This window comes from Amblyraja radiata, chromosome 38 (assembly GCF_010909765.2).
Source record: "Amblyraja radiata isolate CabotCenter1 chromosome 38, sAmbRad1.1.pri, whole genome shotgun sequence".
Classification (NCBI taxonomy): domain Eukaryota; kingdom Metazoa; phylum Chordata; class Chondrichthyes; order Rajiformes; family Rajidae; genus Amblyraja; species Amblyraja radiata.
This window is the reverse complement of record NC_045993.1, coordinates 5,685,381-5,711,823: the sequence shown is the minus strand read 5'-3', so window position 1 is coordinate 5,711,823 and position 26,443 is coordinate 5,685,381. Positions and strand designations below refer to the sequence as shown.

Below are 26,443 nucleotides of genomic sequence, written 5' to 3'. Positions count from 1 at the left end.
CCATTGATAAAAAGCGACGAGTTTTCAAATTAAAATGTAGCTTTATTTATTATAAACATACAAAGGAAATGGTCAACCTAGAAATGTAGTATTGTTTTGAGTAGTCCATTCCTTAGAGTTGATTTAAGTTTACGGACAACACTCAGTCTTCAATTGAATTAAAAAAAAATAAACACAATGGCATAACATAATTAGGAGTGGAGAATTACTTCATTAAAAAAAACATCATGTAAATCTAGGAACATAACAGTGGGGTTGAACTGTAAAAGTTCAGTAGGAATGTCCCAATATGGCTTAAAATGACACCATACAATTAGACAGCTCTGGAGATAATAAATCAGAATGAACAGTCATCATTAATTATACATACAAATGGTTTGTGGAGAGCATCCTAACAATTCAGAAAATACAGCGATATAGTAAAAAATAACAAAACTCAAGACACGTGTCACATTTTTGGAGCCATTTTATAAAAGGGTGCCTCTATCAGTAAGGGAATTTCATTGAGGATTTTCTTTGGCCAAGTTAAGAAGTGTTGCTTAAATCTCTGGTCTGTGTTTTTTTTTTTTGGATCCTGCATGCTTTGTCGAGTAACTAACTTGTGACTGCTGCTATTTCCAGTTTGGCCTCTCTCTACAGGGAATGCCTCCGGGGGTCCCAAGGATCGGACTAGTGTGTGTCCGGGAAGCCTGGGATAGTAGCTGACCTCCACATTTATGGGGAAAAAAAACATTTTCACCGCCGTTATTCCTGTTGCAATCGGTTAAAAAAAAAAGGGCCCCGTCATCTGGTTAGAGTATCATCTGGCAAGAACCTCTCTCACACCCGAAGGAAAGACCGATACCTCTTAGGTTGCCTATTTCCTTCGCTCCATAGATGCTGCCTCGCCCGCTGAGTTTCCCCAGCACTTTAGTCTACCTGTTAAATGTCAGACGTCTTAAACGGTTAGCATTCAGGTGGGGGGAATCCTCTTTAAAAAAAAACATCTTTAAATATTTACACTGCAACACTGGGAAAAAACACACACAACAACACTGCAGAATCCCCTGGAAACTCGGAAGAGCAGCTCCAGGCATTGATTTAAAAAAGTCTAATACGAAGTAATTTGGAAATGAATGTTGACCTTGTTGTGAATGCTCAGTGTTGCCCAGGGTTTGAGAGCTGGCTTTGTTTCCTCAGTAAAGACGGGGCTTGTAACAACTATCGCCACTGGGGTTAGAAGCTACAAGCATGCAGGCACATACATCCTACTGTCTGTCCTCTCTCTCACCGACGGGCCGAGAGCCTAAAGGGTAAAGACAAGCCAGTCACAGCAATGTACATTTCCATTCCCCATTTACAGTCCCAGAATCACCAGCTCCAATACAGTTACCGCATCGCATACACATTTGGGATTTTTTGTTTTAAATGGCAAGACACAAGTTCCTGACAAAATTAAAAAAAGTCTCCTTACTAAAGTCAAGAAACACTTTTTTTTTTTTTTAAACAGTATGTACACAAAAGTTTCTGAAGGTTTCAGACACAAGTGGCGGGGTCGGGATCACTTCTTGGATTTCTTCTGTGTCTTGCGTGCGGGTGGTTTCTTCGCCTTGGGCTTAGACTTGACCACCACCTTCGTTTTCTTTGACTTCTTGGGCGCGGCCGCTTTCTTCTTCGGCGTCTTGGGCTTCTTCTTCTCCACTTTGGGCTTCTTGGTCTTCGGCACCGCCTTCACCGCTTTCCTGGCAACCACCGCCTTCCTGGGCGACACGCTCTTCTTCGGCGCTTTGGTCACCTTCTTGGCCACCCTCTTGGGCTCGTCCGCCTTGGCCAGCCGGAAGGAGCCGGAGGCCCCCAGCCCCTTGACCTGCTTGATGACATCGTTGACCACCAGCTTCTTCAGAGTCGCCTTGACCTGGTAGTCGGCGTTCTCCCCCACGCTGTATTCTCTCTTGATGTAGGCTTGGACGGCTTGCCTGGATACACCACTGCGGTTGTTCAGGGCTTTGATGGCGGCCATGATCATGTCGGTGTACTTGGGGTGGTCAGACGCCTTCTTGGCCACCCTCGTCTTCTTGGCTTTAGCTGGCACTGGGGTGGAGTTTTCAGTCATGTTTTTGCCTTGTTCTAGTCTGGAGAGGTGAACTTTTCCCTCTGTCTCTGTCTCGGAGGTTAAATGGGACAATCCCTGGACCGAGAGCAAAGATGGTCTATTGTCAAGACTTGGCTCCAACACAAGACAATGCAACACCTCAGTTGCTGGCAGCTAACACCGGACCCTTGTGCTTTTTCAGCACCTCTGCGCTGACGCTGGGAATTAATAGTCTCGGCGCGGACCTGACTGAGAACACCAACTGCTGGCAGCTCCGAGCGGGGGAAAAATGGCGAGCTGTGTTTCCATCTGTGTTTCTTCGCCTGCAAAAAGGGCCGGTGGCGGACACTTCCCGGCGCCTGCCGCGCACCACGGCCGCCCCGCAGCAAACCTCACTCCTTCCACTCGCCTCTGGGCTGGGCGGGGAGGCCACCAGCCGCTCGCACGGCGGCACAGCGGTGGAAAACGACGCGAGGAGTCGGCGGGCGGACGCAAAAATTGGGATTTCTGCAAAAAAAGCTGAAAAACGCCACGGCCGACGCGCCCGCCGCCGAATGCAAAACAAAATATAATGCTTGCCCAACGTGTGGGGCAGAGATGAGGGGGGCTTTCGTGGCTGGCCTCTCTGTAATAAAGCGATACATTTAGTCAACTAACACAGGAACGGAGCAGGCTCCGCCATTGACTCCGTGACGTCTTTCACTATTTTATTTACAATTAATTTAAAACGAGTTTCTAAGTCATGCAATGTGTGTAATGGGGGCTGCTTGGGGCACCTTCGCAGATTAAAGGACACGTTTGGATGTTTTATTAGTAGCCGGGCAACTTTGTTACAGTGTTTTGCAAACCACCACACCGGGTTGGTCGAAGGTCCAAATCTCTTCGCCTTGTTTGCAACAGAAGATTTCAACAGTCTTAGTTTTGGGGGCTCGGGATGGGAGGGTTTGAGTTTGATTTCAATGTTTGATGCTCTCCACAGCCCCGCCGACAGCAAGTCAGAGACCCCGGGAGTACTTTTATTTAAAAAAAGAACTATATTTAAGGAATTCTCGGTTGATTGAACTGTGACATGGAATTCTAGCATTTTGCAAATGCTAGTTTGCTCAGCACCTCTGAACTTATTTTGAAAAGTCATAAGTGGTGTTGGCGATCAGAGAGGGGACGAATTTCAGGCATGTTGACTGTCTCCCCCGGCATAAATCCACGGGAGTAAAAACGATCAGAGATTTGCAATGAAGTGAACAGCAAGTTGTTTACGCTGTATCTACAACAAGGCGAGATTGCCAGAACAGGAGCAATATTTGCAGTTTATTTCAACAAACACAATTTGTTAAATGCAGAATTGCCTCGCATATTAACAGACACAGGTGTCTGATACAAAGAGGGGAGAGTTATTAAATGGGAAAGACATCTTCTTGTAGGATAGTGCGATCGCCATCTTGGATTGTGTTATTTTTACATTTTAAAACCAGGAGCCCGGGTTCTGTGTCCTCTTCAAATGAAGCATTTCCTTCGGCATGAGTTATCAACGTGAAATGCTGCAATTATTTTATTGCAAATTGGAGTTGGTCACATATCTCACCGGGAGTGGGAATTATTGACTATGTCCTATCTGAGCGCTCTGGCCGTTTGGAATGTGTGCTTCAACACGGGCGGTGATCAATTGGATGTTGCTCTGGTTCGCGGTAAACCAACCCCGCAGACTTGGGGTTTTACCCCAGAGCTCGGGGCGATGGGGGGGGGGGGGCACTGTGTACCCCCATGTTAAAGCAGAACAACTCGTCCGCTTCAAGAACCAATGCCTAATGTACCACTTTCCAAAGTCAAAAGTTTCCTTGTATAACTGCTTAAAGTAAAGATCCACTAAACACGGGCGAGTAACACAGGGTCGAGAATTTCAGGGGTCACCCCCCTCTCTCCCAAATTTTTTTTCCGTCCTCCTATGCCCTTGTTCTCGCCCAGTCCCTCTCCCTCGTTGCTTAGTTTATGTATATTACTCCGGCACACCTCCCCTCTCTCCCTCCATCTCCACACTCTCTCGATCTTTGTTCACGGACGCTACCTCCAACACGTACTCTGCGCATCTCCCCCTCCCTCTCCTCGCCTCTCTATTTCTCCACCTCTCTAAAGCTATCCGTCCTCACAAGCTGTCTCTATCTCCCTCACCGGCGCCACTTCTGTCCCGCTTCCATATTGTCTACCACACCACTTGCCTCTACTAGAGCCAGAGAGAAAGAAATGGATGTAGTCCTCTCCCGCTCTCGGCTGTACCCTGGGTCCTGGTGCTTTCCCCCATTCGCGCTCCCTGCCCTGTTCTCCCTGAACTTTTTTTACTCTGTGTGTGTTCGTGTGTGTGTATGTCTGTGTGTGTGTGTGTGTGTGTGTGTGTGTGTGTGTGTGTGTGTGTGTGTGCGTGTGTCTGTATATATATGTGTGTGTGTGTGTGTCTCTCTCTATCCTTTCTAATGATAATGTTCTCCCCTCCCCCCTCTCCCCTCTCCCCTCTCCCCTCTCCCCTCTCCCCTCTCTCCTCTCCCCTCTCTTCTCTCCCTCTCCCCTCTCCCCTCCCCTCTCCCCTCTCTCCCTCTCTCCTCTCTCCTCTCTCCTCTCCCCTCTCCCCTCTCCCCTCTCCCCGCTACATCTAGTCTGCTGTCGCCGCCGTTCTTGGCTTTTTAAGCAGTCATACCCTCAGATTGAATGAACTGTAACCGCTCGCACACCCAATAGCCGTCAGCCTGTAAGACGACCTGACAGTGCCATTGGCTCGCCTCCCCCTTGACTCAAACATAACCGGGGAAGCGTTGCGTGGTGCCCAACAAAAGTTGAGCAATACTTTGACGTTTCACTGCATTCCCCTGTTTTACTTAAAAGTAACGTCCGAAGAAATATTCGCCAGGAAGTTTGAAAAAATAAACAACTCAGATTGCCATGAAATTGAACAGAGAGAGCGCTGGATAAAAGGGCACACAATTCTGGAGTAACTCAGCGGGACAAGGCAGCTTCTCTGGGGAGAAGAGTCGCATCACCCATTCCTTCTCTCCAGTGATGCTGCCTGTCCCGCTGAGTTACTCCAGCATTTTGTGTCTTGCCTTCGGTTTAAACCAGCACCTGCAGTTCCTACAACATCCCGTCAGGATAAAGGGCGATGGGCTCAGGAGGGAGATTGTGGAACAACAGTTCCGTTTCTGCTTCGAAGAATAAGCGAAACACTAATTAATGGCTTGGTAAATGTTTTTTTTTTAAATGTCCCTAGTGGGTGTAGGTAGGATGATGGTGTCAATGTGCGGGGATCGTTGGCCGGCGCGGACCCGGTGGGCCGAATGGCCTGTTCCCGCGCTGTATCTCTAAACGCGGGAGAATATTTGAAGAGTTTTTGTCCAGATCTTGTTTCGTGTGTGTGTGTTTTTTTTTTGGAATAATGTTTTATTTTTTGAAATTTAAAAAAGGACCACAGACTAAGGTGCTTCAATTGTTGGGCATTGATGGGGGGAGGAGGTGGGGGGGATTTCATTGTCAGAATGTCATTGTTCTGTCTGGGACATGACAATAAAACACTTGACTCTCGGCTGAAGGACAGGGCGTCTGTCACAGGGAAGCTGGTTCAATGAACCGGGGAGGTTTTGCAGAGAGCCACCCACGCAGCGTGCCCTGGGAAGTGTAGTGCCACCCTTGCTGGTCCCAGACGAGTTCACCCAGCGACGGACTACAAATACCAACGCGCCTTTCACTCTGAGGCTCGCTGGCCGCCCCAGGTTATCCCCCCCCAGATTAGGTCAACCCGCCTCCGGCTGAACCCCATGGACAAGGAACTGCAGATGCTGGAGTCTGCAGCAAGGCACAAAGTGCTGGAGGGACTCAGCGGGCCAGGCAGCATCTGTGGAAGGAATGGGCAGAAGACCTTTCGGGCCGGGACTCTTGTTCATCTCCACTCCCTCCACAGAAGCTGCCCGACCCGCTGAGTTCCTCCAGATTTAATAGGAATCTGAGGGGTAACTTTTTCACACACAAAGGGTGGTGGGTGTATGGAACAAGCTGCCAGAGGAGGTACTTGAGACTTGGACTACCCCAACGTTTAAGAAACAGGTACGTGGATGGATAGTGTTTAAGAAGGAACTGCAGATGCTGGAAAATCGAAGGTAGACAAAAATGAGTGCGGCCTGAAACCAGATCCCTCTGCAAGGCGATGGTTAATTTATCCCCATTCCTTATTTGCAAATCAGCGGAAAATCCACCTTGCTGGGTGAATGAGCGCCCAATGGGAAAACGAGTTGGCCACTTCTCTGCACCCTTCTCGTCAGCTGACATCCCGCCTATATCTGGGGTCGGTTAGTGTTCTCTGTGAGTGAATGAACTGCAGATGCTGGTTTACACCTACAGAGACGCAAAAAGCTGGAGTAACTCAGCGGGTCAGGCAGCATCATGAGATCATAAGTGATAGCATAATTAGGCCATTCAGCCCATCTATTCCACTTTTTCTGCTGGAGTCTGCAGCAAGGCACAAAGTGCTGGAGGGACTCAGCGGGCCAGGCAGCATCTGTGGAAGGAATGGGCTGAAGACCTTTCGGGCCGGGACTCTTGTTCATCTCCACTCCCCCCACAGAAGCTGCCCGACCCGCTGAGTTCCTCCAGATTTAATAGGAATCTGAGGGGTAACTTTTTCACACACAAAGGGTGGTGGGTGTATGGAACAAGCTGCCAGAGGAGGTACTTGAGACTGGGACTATCCCAACGTTTAAGAAACAGGTACATGGATAGTGTTTAAGAAGGAACTGCAGATGCTGGAAAATCGAAGGTAGACAAAAATGCTGGAGAAACTCAGCGGATGAGGCAGCATCTATGGAGCGAAGGAAGGGCGGGTTTGGAGGGATATGGACCAAGCACATGCAGGTGGGACTAGCGTAGGTGGGATATGTTGGCCAGTGTGGGCAAGTTGGGCCGAAGGGCCTGTTTCACACCGTGTATCACTCAATGAGTAGGACCTAGACGAAGTCCATAGAGGTTCGGGGTTGAAGAAGGATAGTGGTTAGGGATGTTCAATATGTCAACAGCCTGATAGTTGATGGGAACGTAGACACAAAGTGATGGAGTAACTCAGCGGGTCGGGCAAGTATCTTTGGAGAAAAAGGATGGGTGACATTTCAGGTCGGGAACCTTCCCTCAGACTGAAAGGAGAGGTGGGGGAGGCTGGAGGTAGGAAAAGGTCAGATCAAATCAGGGCCGCCAACAGATGACCAAGGAAAGGTGGAACCAGAAGCTGTTCTTGAACTTAGAGGTCTTGGTTCTCAGTTTCCTGTTCCTCCTTCCTGATGGTAGCAGCGAGAAGAGAGGGTGGTGTGCGGATCTTTAACGAGAGCTTCTTTAGGCAGCATTTCCTGTAGACCCCTTCAATGGCGGGGAGGTCAGTACCCGTGGAGAAGCAAGGAACTGCAGAAGATCGTTTTACAAAATAAAAGATACAATGTGATGGAGTAAACCAGGACCTCTGGAGGAGATGGATAGGCGATGTTTCAGGTCTGCTCCGTTCTTCAGGCTGATTCAGGACCAATGGTGGGCTGTGTGCACACAGCAACGCATGTCCGACAGCAAACCTCATGGAAATGATAATTCAGTGGCCACCTCATAGGTGTTTAAGAAGGAACTGCAGATGCTGGAAAATCGAAGGTACACAAAAATGCTGGAGAAACTCAGCGGGTGCAGCAGCATCTATGGAGCGAAGGAAATAGGCAACGTTTCGGGCCGAAACCCTTCTTCAGACTGGCAGGTCGGATCAGTGGAAAGTGGCTGAGCTGGGTGACGTGGTCAGGGGGCTCAGAGCAGGAGGAAATGACTTTGCCCATCAGTTACCGCCCTCAGGAGGAGCCTTTTTATACCACGGTGGCGCAACCGGTAAAGTTGCCGCCTCACACCTCCATTGGGCTGGGGTTCAGTCCAGTCTGTGCTCAGTTTGAACGTCTCCCCTGTGCCTGCGTTCGCCAATTTCTTCCTACATTCCAAAGGTGGATGAATTGGCTGCTGTAAATTGACCCTTGTGCATGAGTGAGTGTTGAACATAGAAAATAGGTGCAGGAGGAGGCCATTCGGCCCTTCGCGCCAGCACCGCCATTCATTGCGATCATAGCTGATCGTCCCCTATCAATAACCCGTGCCTGCCTTCACCCCATATCTCTTGATTCCACTGGCCCCTAGAGCTCTATCTAACTCTCTCTTAAATCCATCCAGTGATTTGGCCTCCACTGCCCTCTGTGGCAGGGAATTCCACAAATTCACAACTCTCTGGGTGAAAATGTTTTTTTGTCACCTCAGTCTTAAATGACCCCCCCCCCCCCCCCCCTTACCTCCAGCTCCCCCCACCTCTCCTTTCAGTCTGAGTGCAATCGGATTGGGAGAAAATTGAATCAATGTGGAAATAATATAAATAGGCGGTTGGCATGATCTTGGTGGGCTCAGGGACTTGTTCCTAAAGGGTCTGTCCCACTTGGGCGTCATCTGCACGTCATTTACGTGACATCATTTACTTACCATGTGACTTAAGGAGCCGGTGAACGGTGTAACTCAGGAACTGTGCTCATTCATCAGAGCCTCTCTAGTGACGCCAATGGTATCTCTGGGATGGTTGGCCAGTTAGAGTGAGCAGGTGTGTTGGGAGCAGAGGGAAAGACAAGGCTATCAGTGAAGATAGACACAAAATGCTCGACCCGAAACGTCACCCATTCCTTCTCTCCAGAGATGCCGCCTGTCCCGCTGAGTTACTCCAGCATTTTGTGTCTATCTTCGGTTTAAACCAGCACCTGCAGTTCCTCTCTACCCATCAGTGAAGAGTTTGTGTGCTCGCCAGTCAAAATATAGTTTGCATGGTAAAATTTCCTTACAATTCCTTAGTTTTTCCTTACAATCCGGTAAAATCATAGATCAGACTTCATCTAAGCAATAATCAGAGTGATACAGCGTGGAAACAGGACCTCTGTCCCAACTTGACCACACCAGTCAACATCTCCCAGCTACACTAGTTCCACCTGCCCGCGTTTGGTCCATATCCCTCAAAACCTGTCCTATCCATGTACCTGTCTAACTGTTTCTTAAATGCACAAAGAGTCGCCACATTTCTGGCGCTGACAAAGTTTCAAAAGTTCTTAGTACAGTCCTTTCTTCTCGCAGAGGGAAACTGGGTCTGTGGCCGCAGACAGCGAGCGCCCAGTTACCTCTCCCGTTGAGGCTTTCCAGTCCAGAAACACATTGTGCTTGTAGCTAATTCCCTCCCCAATCTCCTATCTTTTTTAGCTCAGAGATACAGCATGGAGGCAGGCCCTTCGAGTCCTGCAAATTACCGCCCAGTTTCACTGACCTCCATATAATAGACAATAGGTGCAGGAGTAGGCCATTCGGTCCTTCGAGCCAGCACCACCATTCAATGTGATCATGGCTGATCATCCCCAACCAGTACCCTGTTCCTGCCTTCTCCCCATATCCCCTGACATTGCTATTTTTAAGAGCCCTCTCTTGAAAGCGTCCAGAGAACCAGCCTCCACCGCCCTCTGAGGCAGAGAATTCCACAGACCATGCAAGGTTCTCGAACATATAATCCACCAACATATTACGGACCATATTGACTTCCACAAGGTACTAACAAACCACCAACATGGCTTTAGACAGAGTCGATCATGTGAAATCCAACTGGTGGGACTCATCGCTGATCTAGCCAGGTCACTCGATAACAAGGGTCAGACTGACCTGATTATATTAGACTTCAGTAAGGCTTTTGATAAGGTACCCCATAAGCGGCTCAACCATGTAGGAATAGAAGGCAACCTCTTAAAATGGATTGAGATCTTTTTGACAAGGAGACACCAGCGAGTTCTCTTGGAGGGAGAGATGTCTATTGAAACTTCTGTAACATCAGGTGTACCACAGGGGACTGCCATGAGTCCATTGCTCTTCCTACTGTGTATCAATGACATTCCAAATGCAGTTTCATCCAGAGTTCGACTCTTCGCAGATGATGCCAACATTTATAGAAAGATTGCGTACAGTTTTGGTCCCCTAATCTGAGGAAAGACATTCTTGCCATAGAGGGAGTACAGAGAAGGTTCACCAGACTGATTCCTGGGATGTCAGGACTTTCATATGAAGAAAGACTGGATAGACTCGGCTTGTACTCGCTAGAATTTAGAAGATTGAGGGGGGATCTCATAGAAACTTACAAAATTCTTAAGGGGTTGGACAGGCTAGATGCACGAAGATTGTTCCCGATGTTGGGGAAGTCCAGAACAAGGGGTCACAGTTTAAGGATAAGGGGGAAGTCTTTCACACAGAGAGTAGTGAATCTGTGGAATTCTCTGCCACAGAAAGTAGTTGAGGCCAGTTCATTGGCTGTATTTAAGAGGGAGTTAGATGTGTCCCTTGTGGCTAAAGGGATCAGGGGGTATGGAGAGAAGGCAGATACAGAATACTGAGTTGGATGATCAGCCATGATCATATTGAATGGCGGTGCAGGCTCGAAGGGCCGAATGGCCTACTCCTGCACCTATTTTCTATGTTTCTATGTTTCTAATGCTTGCTGTCGACCAACACCCATATCTAGGAGTCGAATTAAGTAAAGATTTAAGTTGGGCGATGCTTATTAGTCAAGTGTCTAACAAGGCAAATAGAACTATCGGCCTTCTCAAGAGAAATTTTCACGCATGTGGTACATCCGTCAAAGAGAATGCCTACAAGTCCTTGGTCAGGCCCAAATTGGAGTATTGTGGAGACGTATGGGATCCGTTCAACAACAACAAGATCACCCTGGAGAAAGTACAACGCTGAGCAGCCCCCTTTGTATGTAATTACAAGGGAAAATCAAGCCTGAATAATACGCTGACTTAGGATACCCTAGAGCTCCGCACAATCAGGCTGAGACCTATTGCAATTTACAAGGAGATTCACAAAATCACCCCCATCAAATCTCCCGTCATCCCAGAGCACCAACTACCGTGAAACAAGACAAAATAACGGTCCCTACATCTTCAACTCGCTAAATTTCAATACATTTTGCAACCAATATTCCCTTTACCCAAGGACGATAAGGGAATGGAATATGTTACCACCCAACACACGCGCTGCTCCCCATGTTAAGTCATTTAAAAAGGGGATTGAGCAACTAGATCTCAACTTGGTCAAAAAGGCCCACTTCAAAATGTAATCGTTACTCTACTCACTCCAACTTGCGTGAGATAACCACTGATGAGGTGTTTGTGCAGTAATCAACCAGAACCAGAACCTTGTACCTTCCGAAGAGTCCACCAGGGACTAGACTGAAAGTTGGACAATTTTATACTGGACCATTTTTACATTTAACCAAGCCAATTAACCTACAAATCTGTACGCCTTTGGAGTGTGGGAGGAAACTGAAGATCTCGGAGAAAACCCACGCAGGTCACGGGAAGAATGTAAAATTCCGTACAGCCAAGCACCCGAAGCCGGATCAAACCCGGGTGGGTGGCTGGCGCTTGAAAGGCAGCAGCTCTACCGTTGTGCCACCTCTTCTTTCCACTCCTGATTCTTCTTGGTAGGGAAACTAATGGTTCCATCACATCCTATCAACCTAAGCTACTATCTACCTCATTGGAAACCGAGGTAGCTACTACCTACCTCATTGGAGATCTTTAATCGGATTTTATCTTGCACTAAACGTTATCCCCTTTATCCTGTATTTGTACTCTGTGGAAAGTTCGATTGCAATCACATGTACGAAGGAACTGCAGGTGCTGGTTTAAACCAAAGATAGGCACAAAAAGCTGGAGTAACTCTGCAGGATAGGCAGCATCTCTGGAGAGAAGGAATGGGTGACGTTTCGGGTCGAGACCCTTCCTCAGACTGGGATAAGGGAACAATTGTTCTTTATCTCTCCACATCACCGTCTATATCTCTCGTTTTCCTTATCCCTAACTCTAGACGCAGCTTCTCCCCCGCTGTTATCAGAATACTGAACGGTCCTCCCACAAGCTAGAGTGTCGTTCCGATCTTCCAACCTACCACATTGCAGGCCCTTGCACTTTAAAAAAAAAATCTGCACTTTCTCTGTAATTGTAACACTAGAACACTACAGTCGGCACTCTGGCATTTTTCACTTTGCACTGCCTGTTATACTTGTGCATGACTTGATTGTATTCATGTACAGCATGATCTGACAGGATAACAAGCAAGGAGAGCTGTGCACTGTATCTCGGCACACATGACAATAATAAACTGAAGGACAAACTTATCCACACAAGGTTACACGTATATTTAACAAATTTATTTGCTAGCCTACAGTGAAAATATTCTTTAGAATATTGCAGTTGCTTCATATCACAGTAGCTTCCTCCATACATGCTCAGCTGCTCCAGTGCCCACACTCCCATCCACATTGCTATAACTCATTACACTTAACCCACTTGCTGTGCTGGTTTGTACCGTGAGGTGTGGATGCAACAGGAACAATAGATGCACTTGTCATCTGTATCAGGTGGACAGCAGACGTGGAACGTACAGGTGAGACACATTGATCAATGCAACAGGTGGGTGGGTAGGCAGGGCTTCCAAACACAAGAGGCATTACAGCACCAGAGACCCGGGTTCGATCCCGACTACCGGTGACCTGCGTGGGTTTTCTCCGGGATCTCAATTGTTCCTCCCACGCGCCAAAGACGTGCGGGTTTGTAGGCTGATTGGCTTGGTATCATTGTAAATTGTCCCTAGTGCATGTAGGATGGCGTTAGTGTGCGGGGATCGCTGGTCGGCGCGGACTCGGTGGGGCGAAGGGGCCCATTTCCGCGCTGTATTTCTCAAATAAATTTGCTGTGTTGGGGTTCACAAGTGGCCACCCCAAAACTTGCAGAAACATCTGATCTCACCATGTGAGAGGAAAGATGGTGCTGGAAAGGGTGCAGAGGTTTACGAGGATGCTGCCAGGGCTCGAGGTTCTGAGCGACAGGAATAGGTTGAGTAGGCTGGGACCCTATTCCTTGGAGCGCAGGAGGATGAGGGGTGATCTTATAGAGGTGCATAAAATCATGAGAGGAATAGATCGGGTAGACGCACAGAGTCTCTTGCCCAGAGTAGGGGGGAAATCAAGAACCAGAGTCTATAGGTTTAAGATGAAGGGCAATTTACTGGAATCAGAGGGGTAACTTGTTCACACAAAGGGCGGTGGGTGTATGGAACGAGCTGCCAGAGGAGGTAGTTCATGCAGGGACTATCGCAACGTTTAAGAAGCAATTAGACAGGTACATGGATAGGACAGGTTTAAAGGGATATGGGCCAAACGCAGGCAGGTGGGACGAGTGTAGCTGGGACATGTTGGCCGGTGTGGGCAAGTTGGACCTGTTTCCACACACCAAACATCAGGGAATTACTCACAGGTTCTGGGGTTATTTTCTTACACTCTCATCTTTCAAAGCTTTCTCCACTTACCAGACAGAGCCCAGCGACCACGGATGGTCAGCATTCACCTCTGTTGGCTATTCAGGAGCAGATGGAAGGAACTGGCAGTGACTGGGGATGTCCAGGAGCAATCAGGAGATGCTGGGATTGGTGGGAAGCAACCGGGAGTGGTCTGGAAAGGATGGGAGCAGGGAGGGAACGGATGGGAGCAGCTGGGAATATCCAGGAGCAACCTGTAGCAGAGTGGAATGACGGAGACTGGCTGGGAGTGGTGGGGAGAGACTAGTAGTGGCAGGGGGAGGTTCGGAGTGCCTATCACACAATATACATGGTTATATTTTGGCCTCTGTGGCCACACCATGGCGCAACAGAGCCGCTGCCTCAAAACTCCAATGACCCGAGTTCATCCCTGGCCTCAGGGCTGTCTGCGTGGAGTTTGCACGTACTCCCTGTTCCTTTAGAAAGGAGTTGAGGAGGAATTTCTTTAGCCAGAGGGTGGTGAATCTGTGGAACCCGTTGCCACAGACTGCTGCAGAGGCCAAGTCAGTGGATATTTTTAAGGCGGAGACAGATTCTTGATTAGCACGGGTGTGAGGGGTGATGGGGAGAAGGCAGGAGAATGGGGTTGAGAGGGAGAGATAGATCAGCCATGATTGAATGGCAGAGTAGACTTGATGGGTCGAATGGCCTAATTCTGCTCCTGGAACGTATGAATTTATGAACAATTTGTTTTTTCCTGGGTGCTCTGTTTTCCTCCCACATCCCAAACACACACAAGGGTTGGTGGGCTGCTGCTGTAAACCATCATGGTTTTGGAAGCAGGGGCAGCACGCGGTGATGTGGGCAAGGAACGGCACCGTGCCGCGAGCTTGCAGTTACTCGATGGACCGAAGGGCCTCCTTCTATAGAATAAGGAAAATGGCGAATAAGGAGGCAGACCTCACACCTTGGATACCTGGGTAGCCACAATGGGGAGAGGACGGTGGGAGGAAGGGAGGCCACTTCTAGAGAGGGAGAGCAAATGTGGAAGAGATTTCCACAATGACTGGACTTAGTCACAACCCCCTGTGGCAGATCCCCCCACCCCCTCGTCTCCTCACCCACCCCCTTCCTTCCCGTCCCCTTGGGCAGGGGCATTAAGGATTCAGTAACAGAGGTGTCAAAATCCTGACTCCCAAAAATGATCAAGTCGGAAGGCAGGCCGGGCGTGAGAGAGTGAACGCCTGCTCGGGTTGGTGTAGTTTCTGTACTGCAGCACCACGTTGAGATGGGGCAGGAATATTATAAAAACACACATATATAACCGTCTAAGGCCCAAGCGTACATGCATAGAGCTGCTCCTTCACACCGCGACCGTACACGGCATCAGGCAGTAATAATAAGCTTCTGTAAAACACAAAAACGTGCTGTGGAGGTTAGACACAAAAAGCTGGAGTATCTCAGCGGGTCAGACAGCATCTCTGGAGAAAAGGAATGGGCGGTGTTTCGGGTCGAGACCCTCCTGACGCACTGTCTGTGGTGGACACGGATAGGCGACGTTTCAGGTCGGGAACCTTTTACACTCCCGAAAGGTCACCTGTCCACGTCCTCCAGAGATGCTGCCTGAACCGCTGAGTTACTCCAGCACTTTTTCCTCCAGGTTCCAGCATCTGCGGTTCCCTGTGCCTCAGGAATTAAACCTTTGCCTTCATCAAGCTGGGGGGAGGGGGGGGTGAATGAGGGTGGATGGGGAGACGGAGACGGAGGGGGGGGGGGGGGGGGGGGAGGAGGAGGGGGGAGGCTGGAGCTGACATCCCGATCCCTGACAACCGGCATCAGTGATGCAGAGAGGAAGAATGCAGAGCAAAGTTCAAGTTAGACACAAAAAGCTGGAAAGAAGGCATCTCTGGAAAGAAGGCATGGGTGACGTGTCGGGTCGAGACACTTCTTCAGACTGATGTCAGGCGAGTGGGTGGTACATAGATAAGGAAGTGTAAGGTGTGAAAACAGGACAAAGAGAATGGAGATCAAGGAAAATGTAGAATAGATCGTTGTTAGCTGTGAGAAGATGACAACAAAGCAAAGAGAGAGAAAATGTAGTCGGAGACAGGAAGACAGGTGGGAGAACTGGGATAGGGGAGGGGGATGGAGAGGGAAACCAAGCGTTACTTGAAGTTAGTGAGTCAATGTTCATACCGCTGGGGTGTAAGCTGCCCAAGCGAAATATGAGGTGCTGTTCCTCCAATTTGCGCTGGGCCTCACTCACTCTGACAGTGGAGGAGGCCCAGGACAGAAAGGTCAGTGTGGGAATGGGAGCGGGGAGTTAAAGTGCTGAGCAACCGATGCACTCACTGTCCATGCTGGCCGGACAGGGGGGTGTCCCGAGGGGAGGCTGGAGCGAGGGGGAGGATGATCCATTTAAACCCGGGCCTGTGTTGGGCCAGCGTTGATCTCGAACCTGCCGGAGAACGGGCCGGTGCCTCCCGGCGCGCTGGCACGGAGCCGGTGCCGGTTCAGCCGCCGTCGACACCCGTCGCAGGTGCGGCTCCTCACCAGCCGGCCTGCGGTTGCCGTGGCGACGGGCAGAAGGCAGGAGGGCGGCGACTGACAACCTGTGTGTGTATACATATATATATATTCAGTTTTAATTTCACAGCAGTGTGATCCACATTGGGAGACGTGATTAAAAAAATAAGGAAAAGGAAGAAGGCACGGAGCGGGCGGTCCCGGCGGGTCCTCGTCGGAGTGGAACTCCGCGCTGCGGCCGCGACTGTAGGCTCGCTGGTCGCGTCTGTTCCTCTGTGGCCAGGACAGGCCAGGGTCTGTGGGCAACACGGGGCAGAGGTGAGAAACCACACTCTAACACAACTGTACACATATTATACGCGCGCACACACACACACAGACGCGGGCACACACAGACAGGCGCGCACACACACAAGTACACTCACACACAGACGCACACTTACACACAGACACACATAGACGCGCACACACACTCACACTTACACACAGGACGCGCGCACACAAACAGACGTGCACACACACAAGTACACTTACACACAGACGCACTTACACACAGACACACATACATAGATGCACACACAAGCACTTACACACATAGACGCGCTCACACAGACGCGCTCACACACACATACACACGCACTTACACACAGACGCGCGCAAACAGACCCGTGCACACACTTACACACACAGACGCGTGCACACACACATTTACACACAGACGCGCGCACACTTACACACACACAGACGCGCGCAAACACACAGACGCGTACACAGACGCGTGCACACACACACACACACACTCGCACACACACACTCGCACACACACACTCGCACACACACACACACTCGCACACACACACACACACACACACAGTCATTCATCTGCAGGAAGCAACTGCCGATACTGGTTTACACCAGAGATAGGCACAAAATGCTGGAGTCAATCAGAGGAGAACTCTGACCAGCCCTGGGTGCGGCCCACTCACCATCATTTAGCGATGCTGTTCTGCAAAGACTCTTTCTCTTTCAGCGCTGACAACGCCAGCTTTAGCTGTTCCTTCACCTGGCTCAGCTCCCGTTCCGTTTTGACCTTCATGACGCTTAGTTCTACGAAGATGTCGTTGTACCTGTCTGTGGCGTACTTCTTATCCTACAAAAGAAATTCCGTGGGCAACATCACTGGGGGGGCAGGAACAGGTCGGGGGGGGGCTTGAGACCGACCCGGCCAGACCGACCCACCGGACAGACCTCCCCCCCTGCGCTGGGCGACGGGACGCGATGGGTGCGGACCACTCACTCACCCACTGCATGGTCTGAAGCTCGTCGCGTAGGCACTCGGTCTCCTTCCGCATATTCTGCACTTCATTCTCCTTCACCCGTAGCAACATCTGAGGACACGGACACAGGGGGCAGTGAGCTCCATGGTCTAGCCCTAGAGAAACTTCCCCGGCAACAAGAACCAGGCACAACTGCAGGCGCTGGTTTACGCCGAAGATAAGACGCAAACGGACAGGACTGATTTGGAGGGACATGGACCAAACGCTGGTACGGCCAAGATGGGCCGAAGGGCCTATTCCCACGCTGTATCACTCTATGACTCTCTGCTGAAGGAACTCAGTGGGTCAGGCAACATCTCTGGAGGACATTTTGGGTCGGGACCGTTCTTCAGACAGGAGGAGAAAAGAAGAAAGCTGGACTAGTGGGGGAAGGCAGGATAAAGCATGGCAGGTAATCGGTCAACATAGGCGGGGGGGTGACAGGAAAATGGAACAAAAGGAAGAGACAAGAAAGGAAAGTGTGAAACAAAATGCTGGAGTAACTCAGCGGGACAGGCAGCATCGCTGGAGAGAAGGAATGGGTGATGTTTCGGGTCGAGACCCTTCTTCAGACCGATGTCAGGGAAGTGGGTGGTACAGAGATAAAATGTAGTCGGAGACAAGTAAGACTGGTCGGAGAACTGGGAAGGTGGAGGGGATGGAGAGAGAGGGAAATCAAGGGCTATCTGAAGTCAGAGAAGTCAATGTTCATACCGCTGTGGTGTAAGCTGCCCAAGCGAAATATGAGGTGCTGCTACTCCAACTTGCGCTGGGCCTCACTCTGACAGCGGACAAGGCCCAGGACAGAAAGGTCAGATTGGGAATGGGAGGGGGAGTTAAAGTGCTGAGCAACCGGGATATCAGGTCGTTTAAGGCGGACTGAGCAGAGGTGTTCAGCAAAACGATCGCCGAACCTGCGCTTGGTCTCGCCGATGCACAGGAGTTGACACCTGGAACAGTGGATACAGTAGATGAGGTTGGAGGAGGTGCAAGTGAACCTCTGCCTCACCTGGAAAGACAAAAGAAAGTGAGAGACTGGGTTGAAGAGCTGCGAATTGGAAAGTAGGGAGGAGAGAAATAGGTGGCAGTCCAGGTGGGGCACAGGGAGGGAAGGGGCGAGATGGGGGGATAATTCAGGCTGAAATCCATTGAGCTCAATGGAAAAATGTGCATAGAACAGCACAGAACAGGAACAGGCCTTTCAGCCCACAATGTCTATGTTGAACACGATGCCAAGTTAAACTGATCGCCACCAACTACACATGATCCATATCTCTCCATTCCCTGCATGTCCATTTGGTGACTCAAAAACCTCTTAAACACCATTTGCGTGTCTGACGCTGAATTGTACTGCATTGCTGGCTGCCACCACTGTCAGCCACTAGAGGGCAGCTCACTCTGGTAATAGGTTCAGTTTAGTTCAGTGATAGACAGCGTGGAGATAGGCCCTTCGGCCCAACATCGATCACCCCATTCGCACCCGTTTTGTTAACTCACTTTCTCATCAATCAAACATTTTGGGGATTTGGGTGGGAACCGGAGCACCCGGGAGGGTAAACACAGGGTCACAGGGAGAACGTGCAAACTCCACACAGACAGCACCCGGGGTCAGGAATGAGCCTCCAGGTCTGTGGCGTTGAGAGGCAGCAACTCAACCTGCCGTTGATAGGGGGTGAAAGTTTATCTGGGGTCGATGGGGAGGCAGAGTTGGGGTGACAAAACATGTGAAGATGCTGCCTGACGCACTGAGTTACTCCAGCACTTTGTCTATTCATCTTCTCCAGAGATGTTGACTGACCCGCTGAGTTACAATAGACAATAGGTGCAGGAGTCGGCCATTCGGCCCTACGAGCCAGCACCACCATTCAATGTGATCATGGCTGATCATCCACAATCAGTACCCCGTTCCTGCCTTCTCCCCATATCCCCTGACTCCGCTATTTTTAAGAGCCCTATCTAGCTCTCTCTTGAAAGGTATCTGGACTTCCAGAAGGCTTTCGACAAGGTCCCACATAAGAGATTAGTTTACAAACTTAAAGCACACGGCATTGGGGGTTCAGTATTGATGTGGATAGAGAACTGGCTGGCAAACAGGAAGCAAAGAGTAGGAGTAAACGGGTCCTTTTCACAATGGCAGGCAGTGACTAGTGGGGTACCGCAAGGCTCAGTGCTGGGACCCCAGCTATTTACAATATATATTAATGATCTGGATGAGGGAATTGAAGGCAATATCTCCAAGTTTGCGGATGACACTAAGCTGGGGGGCAGTGTTAGCTGTGAGGAAGATGCTAGGAGACTGCAAGGTGACTTGGATAGGCTGGGTGAGTGGGCAAATGTTTGGCAGATGCAGTATAATGTGGATAAATGTGAGGTTATCCATTTTGGTGGCAAAAACAGGAAAGCAGACTATTATCTAAATGGTGGCCGACTAGGGAAAGGGGAGATGCAGCGAGACCTGGGTGTCATGGTACACCGATCCAGAGAACTGGCCTCCACCGCCCTCTGAGGCCGAGAATTCCACAGACGTTATGGGGAGGAGGCAGGAGAATGGGATTAGGAGGCCGAGATCAGCCATGATGGAATGGCGGAGTGGACTCGATGGTCTGATTCTACTCCTATAACTTGTGAAGTCCAGGAGACCAAGGTTTAGGGAGAAGCTGGTCAGATTTCACTGCTTCATGGCTTCATGCCATTCACTGCCTCAGCCTCTAACCGCAGGTTGCTAAAGACAAACAGAGTCTTGTGGATCCAGTTCCCAGGCAACTGAATGGGGCCCGTGGGGAGTGTCGTGTGATCATGGAGTGCCTGGTCCCCAGACACACTGGGTTCACCAGTGTCGCTGCTAATGGGTTGCATGAGCTGGGCTCAGCTGGAAACACTTGTGGCTCCCGTAGACAACCCTGGGGTTAACAACCATCAAGGCAAGCGGTGGGAGTGTGAGGCAGACGAGAGAACAACACTAGTGGGAGAGTCTAGGACCAAGAATCAAGCTTCAAGATTCAAGAGAGTTTATAGTCATGTGTCCCAGATAAGACAATGAAATTCTTGCTTTGCTTCAGCACAACAGAATATAGAAGGCATAAATACAGAACAGATCAGTGTGTCGATATACCATTGTATAAATATATACACACATGAATAAATAAAACAGATAAAGTGCAAATAAACTGATAATGGGCTATTAATGTTGAGTTTTGTTTGAGTTGGGTTCAATAGCCTGACCGCTGTGGGGAAGTAGCTATTTCTGAACCTGGTCGTTGCAGTCTTCAGGCTCCTGTATCTTCTAGTGAAGGTAGCAGGGAGATGAGTGTGTGGCCAGGATGATGTGGGTCCTTGATGATGCTGCCAGCCTCATCAAGGAATTAAAGGACATTCCTTCAGGAAGCAGATGAGGAGGAATTTCTTTAGTCAAAGGGTGGGAATTAATGGCCACAGAAGGCTGCGGAGGCCGTCAATGGATATTTTTAAGGCCGAGATGGATAGATTCTTGATTAGTATGGGTGTCAGGGGTGATGGGGAGAAGGCAGGAGAATGGGGTTGAGAGGGACAGATGATTGAATGGCGGAGTAGACTTGATGGGCCGAATGGCCTAATTCTGTTCCTAGAACTTATGACCTTATGAAAGGATGTAAGGGGAATGGGTGAGTGTGAGTGGCTACATCACCTGGGCAGAACAGAGGGATGAAAACTCGGCTGCCTTTCATTCTGCTTACTGATCGGTCATGTGTGCCTTAGCTCCAATCCACCTATCACTGAACAACTTATCAATTCACGTTCTAGGAGTAGACAAAGTTTAAGGGAAGATGGATGGGACAAGATTTTATCACACAGGGTGGTGAGTGCCTGGAACACGAGTGCAGGGGATTGGGAGGAAATGAATGGGAAGAGCTATGGGGGGGCCCAGTGGGTAGAGCTGCTTTCTCACAGCACCAGAGAGCCGGGTTCGTTCCTAAGCTCGGGTGCTGTCTGTGTGGAGTTTGCACATTCTCCGTGTGACCGCCGGGGTCTCCTCTGGGTGCTCACGTATCCCCAAAAGTGCAGGTTTGTAGGGTGATTGCCCCTAGTGTGTGTAGGGAGTGAGTGGGAAAACATGGAACTAGTGTGTACGAGTGATCGATGGTTGACCTGGACTTGGTGGGACAAACGGGCCTGTTTACTTGCTGTATCTCCAAAACAAAAACACTACAGCTAGCACATGCTCCTGGGGCCGAGTGGCCTCTCAGCTGCTGTGTTTCTTTGTCAAGTGTCTGATGTCTAGAGGTGATTGAAAAGCGTTGCTCCTCTTCACCCCCCCCCCACCCACCTTCCTTCCTGCCTCCCCCCCTCCCAATCCCCCTCACACCTCCTCTCCCAATCCCCCCCAACTCCTCCCCACCTCCACTCCCTCCACCTCCCTACCCCCCCACACCTTCCCCCACCTCCTCTCCCCACACCTCCCCCCCTCTTACCTCCAGTTCACAGCTGCCTCTGTCACCTGTGACAGATAGGTTGGCCGTGTGATCCTGGCTCTTCCTTGTCACCAGATCGCGTATTCGTGCTATTTCGTCCGACAACTGGCCGTTCAGCTCCTGCAGTAGACGGGACGGAAAACTCTTAAATGTCAAAGCTTGAGTGCGTGTTACCCACCCACCCCCACAGAACCGGGATTGGGGGGGGGGGGGGGGGTAATGAAGGGATACCTCATTGAAGGGATACCTCATTGAAACGTACCGTATAGTGACCGCTGTAACTAGTGGCCGCTGTAACTAGTGACCGGTGTAGTGACCGCGATAACTAGTGGCCGCTGTAACTAGTGGCCGCTGTAACTAGTGACCGCTGTAACTAGTGACCGCTGTAACTAGTGGCCGCTGTAACTAGCGGCCGCGGTAACCAGTGACCGGTGTAGTGACCGCGATAACTAGTGGCCGCTGTAACTAGTGACCGTGGTAACCAGTGACCGCTGTAACTAGTGACCGGTGTAGTGACCGCGATAACTAATGGCCGCGGTAACTAGTGGCCGCTGTAACTAGTGACCGCTGTAACTAATGGCCGCTGTAACTAGTGGCCGCTGTAACTAGTGACTGCGGTAACTAGTGGCCGCTGTAACTAGTGACCGCGGTAACTAGTGACCGCGGTAACTAGTGGCCGCTGTAACTAGTGACCGCTGTAACTAGTGACCGCTGTAACTAGTGACCGCGGTAACCAGTGACCACGGTAACCAGTGGCCGCTGTAACTAGTGGCTGCTGTAACTAGTGACTGGTGTAGCGCTAGTGACCGCTGTAAACATGTTTCCTGCCTCTAGCGTGTCCAAGCCCTCATATAACAATCTTGTATGCGAGGAGTGCCCTCTCTCCACGTTTGGTGTTAAGTGCCCTCTCGGTAATGAGGGGCTATGGGGTAGTGCTGCCGCCTCCAGCCCTCGCCCCCCCCCCCCTCCACCCCCGCCCGCCGCGCTGTGACGGGGAGACCCGGAGCGCGACCCCGCTCACCTGGTTCTGCCGCAGCAGCTCCTTGTTCTCACGCTGGCTCCGGCACAGGTCCTTCTCCCTCAGCTGCGTCTCCTTCACCTGGCAGTCGATCTCCAGGCACTTGCGGGAGTACTGCTCCGACAGGACCTGCAGCTCCTCCTGCAGCGACAGCAGCTCGTCCCTGTGGAGGGGACAACGGCGGCAATCCGGTCACGCACCCGCCTCACCACCCCGCGCACCGACGTTAGCGACACAGCGCGAAACAGGCCCTTCACGCCCACCAGCCATCCCCGCACACTAGCACTATCCTACGCACACCAGCGACTATTTAAATTTTTTTTACCGGAGCCAATTAAAAACCTGGAGTGTGGGAGGAAACCGGAGCACCCGGAGAAAACCCCACGCAGGTCACGGGGAGAATGTATAAACTCTGTACAGAGTTCCAGAGAAAACAACACCACACCACCGCATCTTGTCCTAATGTTGACAAGCGGGAAAGGGCGCAGAGAAGATTTACGAGGATGTTGCCAGGACTTGAGGGCCTGCGCTGTAGGGAGAGGTTGAGCAGGCTGGGACTCTGTTCCCTTGAGCACAGGAGGATGAAGAGGTAATCTTATGGAGAGAGGTGTACAAAACCATGAGAAGAATAGATCTGGGCCCAGAGTAGGTGAATTGAGAACGGGAGGACATTGGTTTGAGGTGAGGAGGGAAAGATTTAATAGGGACCCAAGGGTGACATTTTCACACAAAGGGTGGTGAGTGAATGGAACGAGCTGCCAGAGGAGGTAGTTGCGGCAGGTACTATCGTAACATTTAAGAAACATTTAGACAGCTACATGGATAGGACAGGTCTAGAGGGATATGGGCCAACCGCAGGCAGGTGGGACATGTTGGCCGGTGTGGGCCTGTCTCGGTTGTGAGAGGGGGCCAGTACTCACTGGTGCTGCTTGTTCAGCCTCTCCAGGTCGCTGTTGGCCACGATGCTTCGCTTCGAGCGCAGTTTATCCGTCTCCTTCTCCAGTTCTTCTCGATGTGCCTTCTTCACTGCTTCAATGGCTGTCAATGAAAGACAGGCTGTTAACCACGGCTGAAGCTAGCCCCCAGGCAACCGGTCGCTCACCTTGCGATGGAGACTGGGACCCATTTGTCACAAACTAATCACACGCATGCCCTCGTTCAACCACCGCCCATGGGCTTGCTGATCTGCCAGAGAGTCCCACAGCACAGAAACAGGCCCTTCAGCCCAACTTGTCCATGCTGCCCCATTAGTTTTAGTCCTTATCCCTCAAAACCTTTCCTTTCTTTCTTTTAAAATCTTTTTATTAGCTTTTTTTTCCAAAAACAAAAACAAAACAAAAAGAATAATGATAAACATAACAATGATATTGATACATAGGGATCAGGGGTTACATTAATAACAGGTATAACCTAATACGAGTCCAGTGTCAAAATACACATTGAATATAGACCTCCAGGTCTCTATGTAAATATAGTTAAATGTTTAAAAGAAATATTGTACATATATATATATTTAAAAGATAAAAGAAAAACCTTTCCTATCCATGTACCTGTCCAAGTGCCTTTTAAATGTCATTATAGTGCCTGCCTGAACTACCTCCTCTGGCAGCTCATTCCATATACCCACTACCCTCTGCGTGGAAAAGCCTTCGGGACTGTTCAAAACCTCCAAAAGATATCGACCGCCCGAGACTTGCGAAGCAGCACTAAGATCGAGCTCTATAAAGTACTTGTGCTCTCGATACTGATGCGTGGAGCAGAAACATGGAGACTTAAGAAGAAAGATGAAAACAGACTTTCAACATTGACTCAGGGCATCAGGTAAGTCGGGACGTTTTTTCAGCCTGGTGAAAAATGTCCACGGGTAAAAAAATAGCCCCGAGTACCTACGCCTGGCATAACGAGCCGCTACGATATATCCACGGACTCCTATGGACTCGTTACGAACATTCTGCGAGTTTGAAAACTCGGGAGAATCCGTGAATAACTCGGGAAAGTGGGACAGGCCCTTAACTCCAGCACTTTGTATCCATCTTCGATAGAAACCAGCATCTGCAGTTCCTTCCTACCAAATACTGGTAATGCCCAGCGGAACTAACTCACTGAGATAGACGGTGTATTGTTGTGGTCCTGGCAACAATCCTCATGATGATGTAACTCACTCAGTTAGCTGCCTCCGTACTTCTTTCTCTCTGTTCCCAGTTACTGAGGCGTTATTCGGGGGGGTTACGACCTCCTGCTTGGCAACGTATCAAATATTTCTGACACCCACTGCGCCCCTCCCACTCTCCTGATTACAGCTCCACCAAACAATAGCAAGAATAGTTCCTCAAATACACTTCCTCTTTCATGAAATAAAAGTATGCACCTCGGAATGATGTTTACGATTTGTTTAACGATCTGATGTAGTATTTCATTTCGCTTGGTGTCAAGTTCATATACGTCAAATGGGGTCTGAAGAAGGGTTTCGGCCCGAAACGTTGCCTATTTCCTTCGCTCCATAGATGCTGCTGCACCCGCTGAGTTTCTCCAGCACTTTTGTCTACATCTAATGATTAGTTGGAATAGTGGGCTGAGGAATGGCGAGTGGAGGTTAACGCAGACAAGTGCGAGGTGTTGCAGTTTGGGAAGTCGAACCAGGCCCTGGGGAATGATGCAGAGCAGAGGGGATCTAGGAGTACTGGCGCAGTGCCCTCCATAATGATTGGGACAAAGACCCACCATTTATTTATTTGCCTCTGTACTCCACAATTTGAGAGCAGTTCAACCAGTCATTGCATGCAAAGGATATGCAAAAAAATACTAAACATGACTACTTTCATTTACATGACATTGCTGTGTCCCAAACATTATGGTGCCCTGAAATGGGGGGGCTATGTATAAACACTGCTGTCATTTCTACATGGTGAAACCAAAATGTATAAAAATGGTCTTTATTAAAATCTGACAATGTGCACTTTAACCACATGTGATTTTTTCTATTACAAATCTCAAATTGTGGAGTACAGAGGCAAATAAATAAATGATGGGTCTTTGTCCCAATCATTATGGAGGGCACTATATATAGTTCCTTGAAAGTGGCGTCACAGATAGTGGTCACGAAGGCTTTTGGTGAAATGGCCTTCATCAGTCTGGGTACAGAGTATAGAAATTGGCAAGTAATGTTACAGTTGTACAAGACACTGGCTATAGTTGCAGCACTGTGTTCACTTTTGGTCAGCCTTCGGGGTAGGAAGGATGCCATTACGTTGGAGAGGGTGCAGAGAAGATTCATGAGGATGTTGCCTCACACACATACACACGTACACAGAGACACACACACACACACAGAGGCACACACACACACACACACAGAGGCACAGACACACACACAGACAGACACACACACACAGACACACACGCACACGCACACAGAGACACACACGCACACGTACACAGACACACACACACACACACAGGGAGGGTGCTGGCTGCGGGGCTCCCCTTCACCTCCTCCTCCTTCCCCTACCAGCAATGGTGGCGCTGGTCTCCTCAGACAGCAGCCGGTCTTTGTCCTGCTGCATCCTCTCCAGCTCCCGCTTGTGTTGCCGCAGCTGCTCCTCCATCGCCTTGCGGTGCGATTCCTCCATCTCCTTGAAGCTGCGCTCGCAGGTAGCCTGCAACACCGAGAGGGGACAACGCATCA

General features: G+C 49.9%; 2 protein-coding genes and 1 long non-coding RNA gene across 5 annotated transcripts in view; all 3 read right to left on the bottom strand.

Annotated features, from left to right (window-relative positions):
- The window catches only part of LOC116967125, a 28,606-nt gene extending 13,617 nt beyond the window's left edge, over positions 1-14,989 (bottom strand). The window contains exon 1 of the long non-coding RNA XR_004410148.1: positions 13,422-14,989. This is a non-coding gene — a long non-coding RNA (uncharacterized LOC116967125). The remainder of the gene's footprint in view (positions 1-13,421) is intronic.
- On the bottom strand, positions 551-2,265 carry LOC116967123 (histone H1.0-like). Its single transcript, XM_033013630.1, has one exon. The coding sequence runs from the start codon at positions 2,090-2,092 to the stop codon at positions 1,541-1,543; it is 552 nt and encodes a 183-aa protein (XP_032869521.1). The 5' UTR covers positions 2,093-2,265; the 3' UTR covers positions 551-1,540.
- A 1,076-nt stretch (positions 14,990-16,065) lies between the features above and the next one.
- The window catches only part of LOC116967119 (TRIO and F-actin binding protein), a 63,190-nt gene continuing 52,812 nt past the window's right edge, over positions 16,066-26,443 (bottom strand). For all 3 annotated transcript variants that reach the window (XM_033013625.1, XM_033013626.1, XM_033013627.1), the window contains 7 exons: positions 26,267-26,414; positions 23,679-23,796; positions 22,762-22,921; positions 21,741-21,860; positions 17,278-17,364; positions 16,963-17,126; positions 16,066-16,272 (listed from right to left, as the gene is read on the bottom strand). In XM_033013625.1, the coding sequence (XP_032869516.1) occupies positions 16,965-17,126; positions 17,278-17,364; positions 21,741-21,860; positions 22,762-22,921; positions 23,679-23,796; positions 26,267-26,414 (795 nt within the window). In that variant the 3' untranslated portion in view covers positions 16,066-16,272; positions 16,963-16,964. The remainder of the gene's footprint in view (positions 16,273-16,962; positions 17,127-17,277; positions 17,365-21,740; positions 21,861-22,761; positions 22,922-23,678; positions 23,797-26,266; positions 26,415-26,443) is intronic.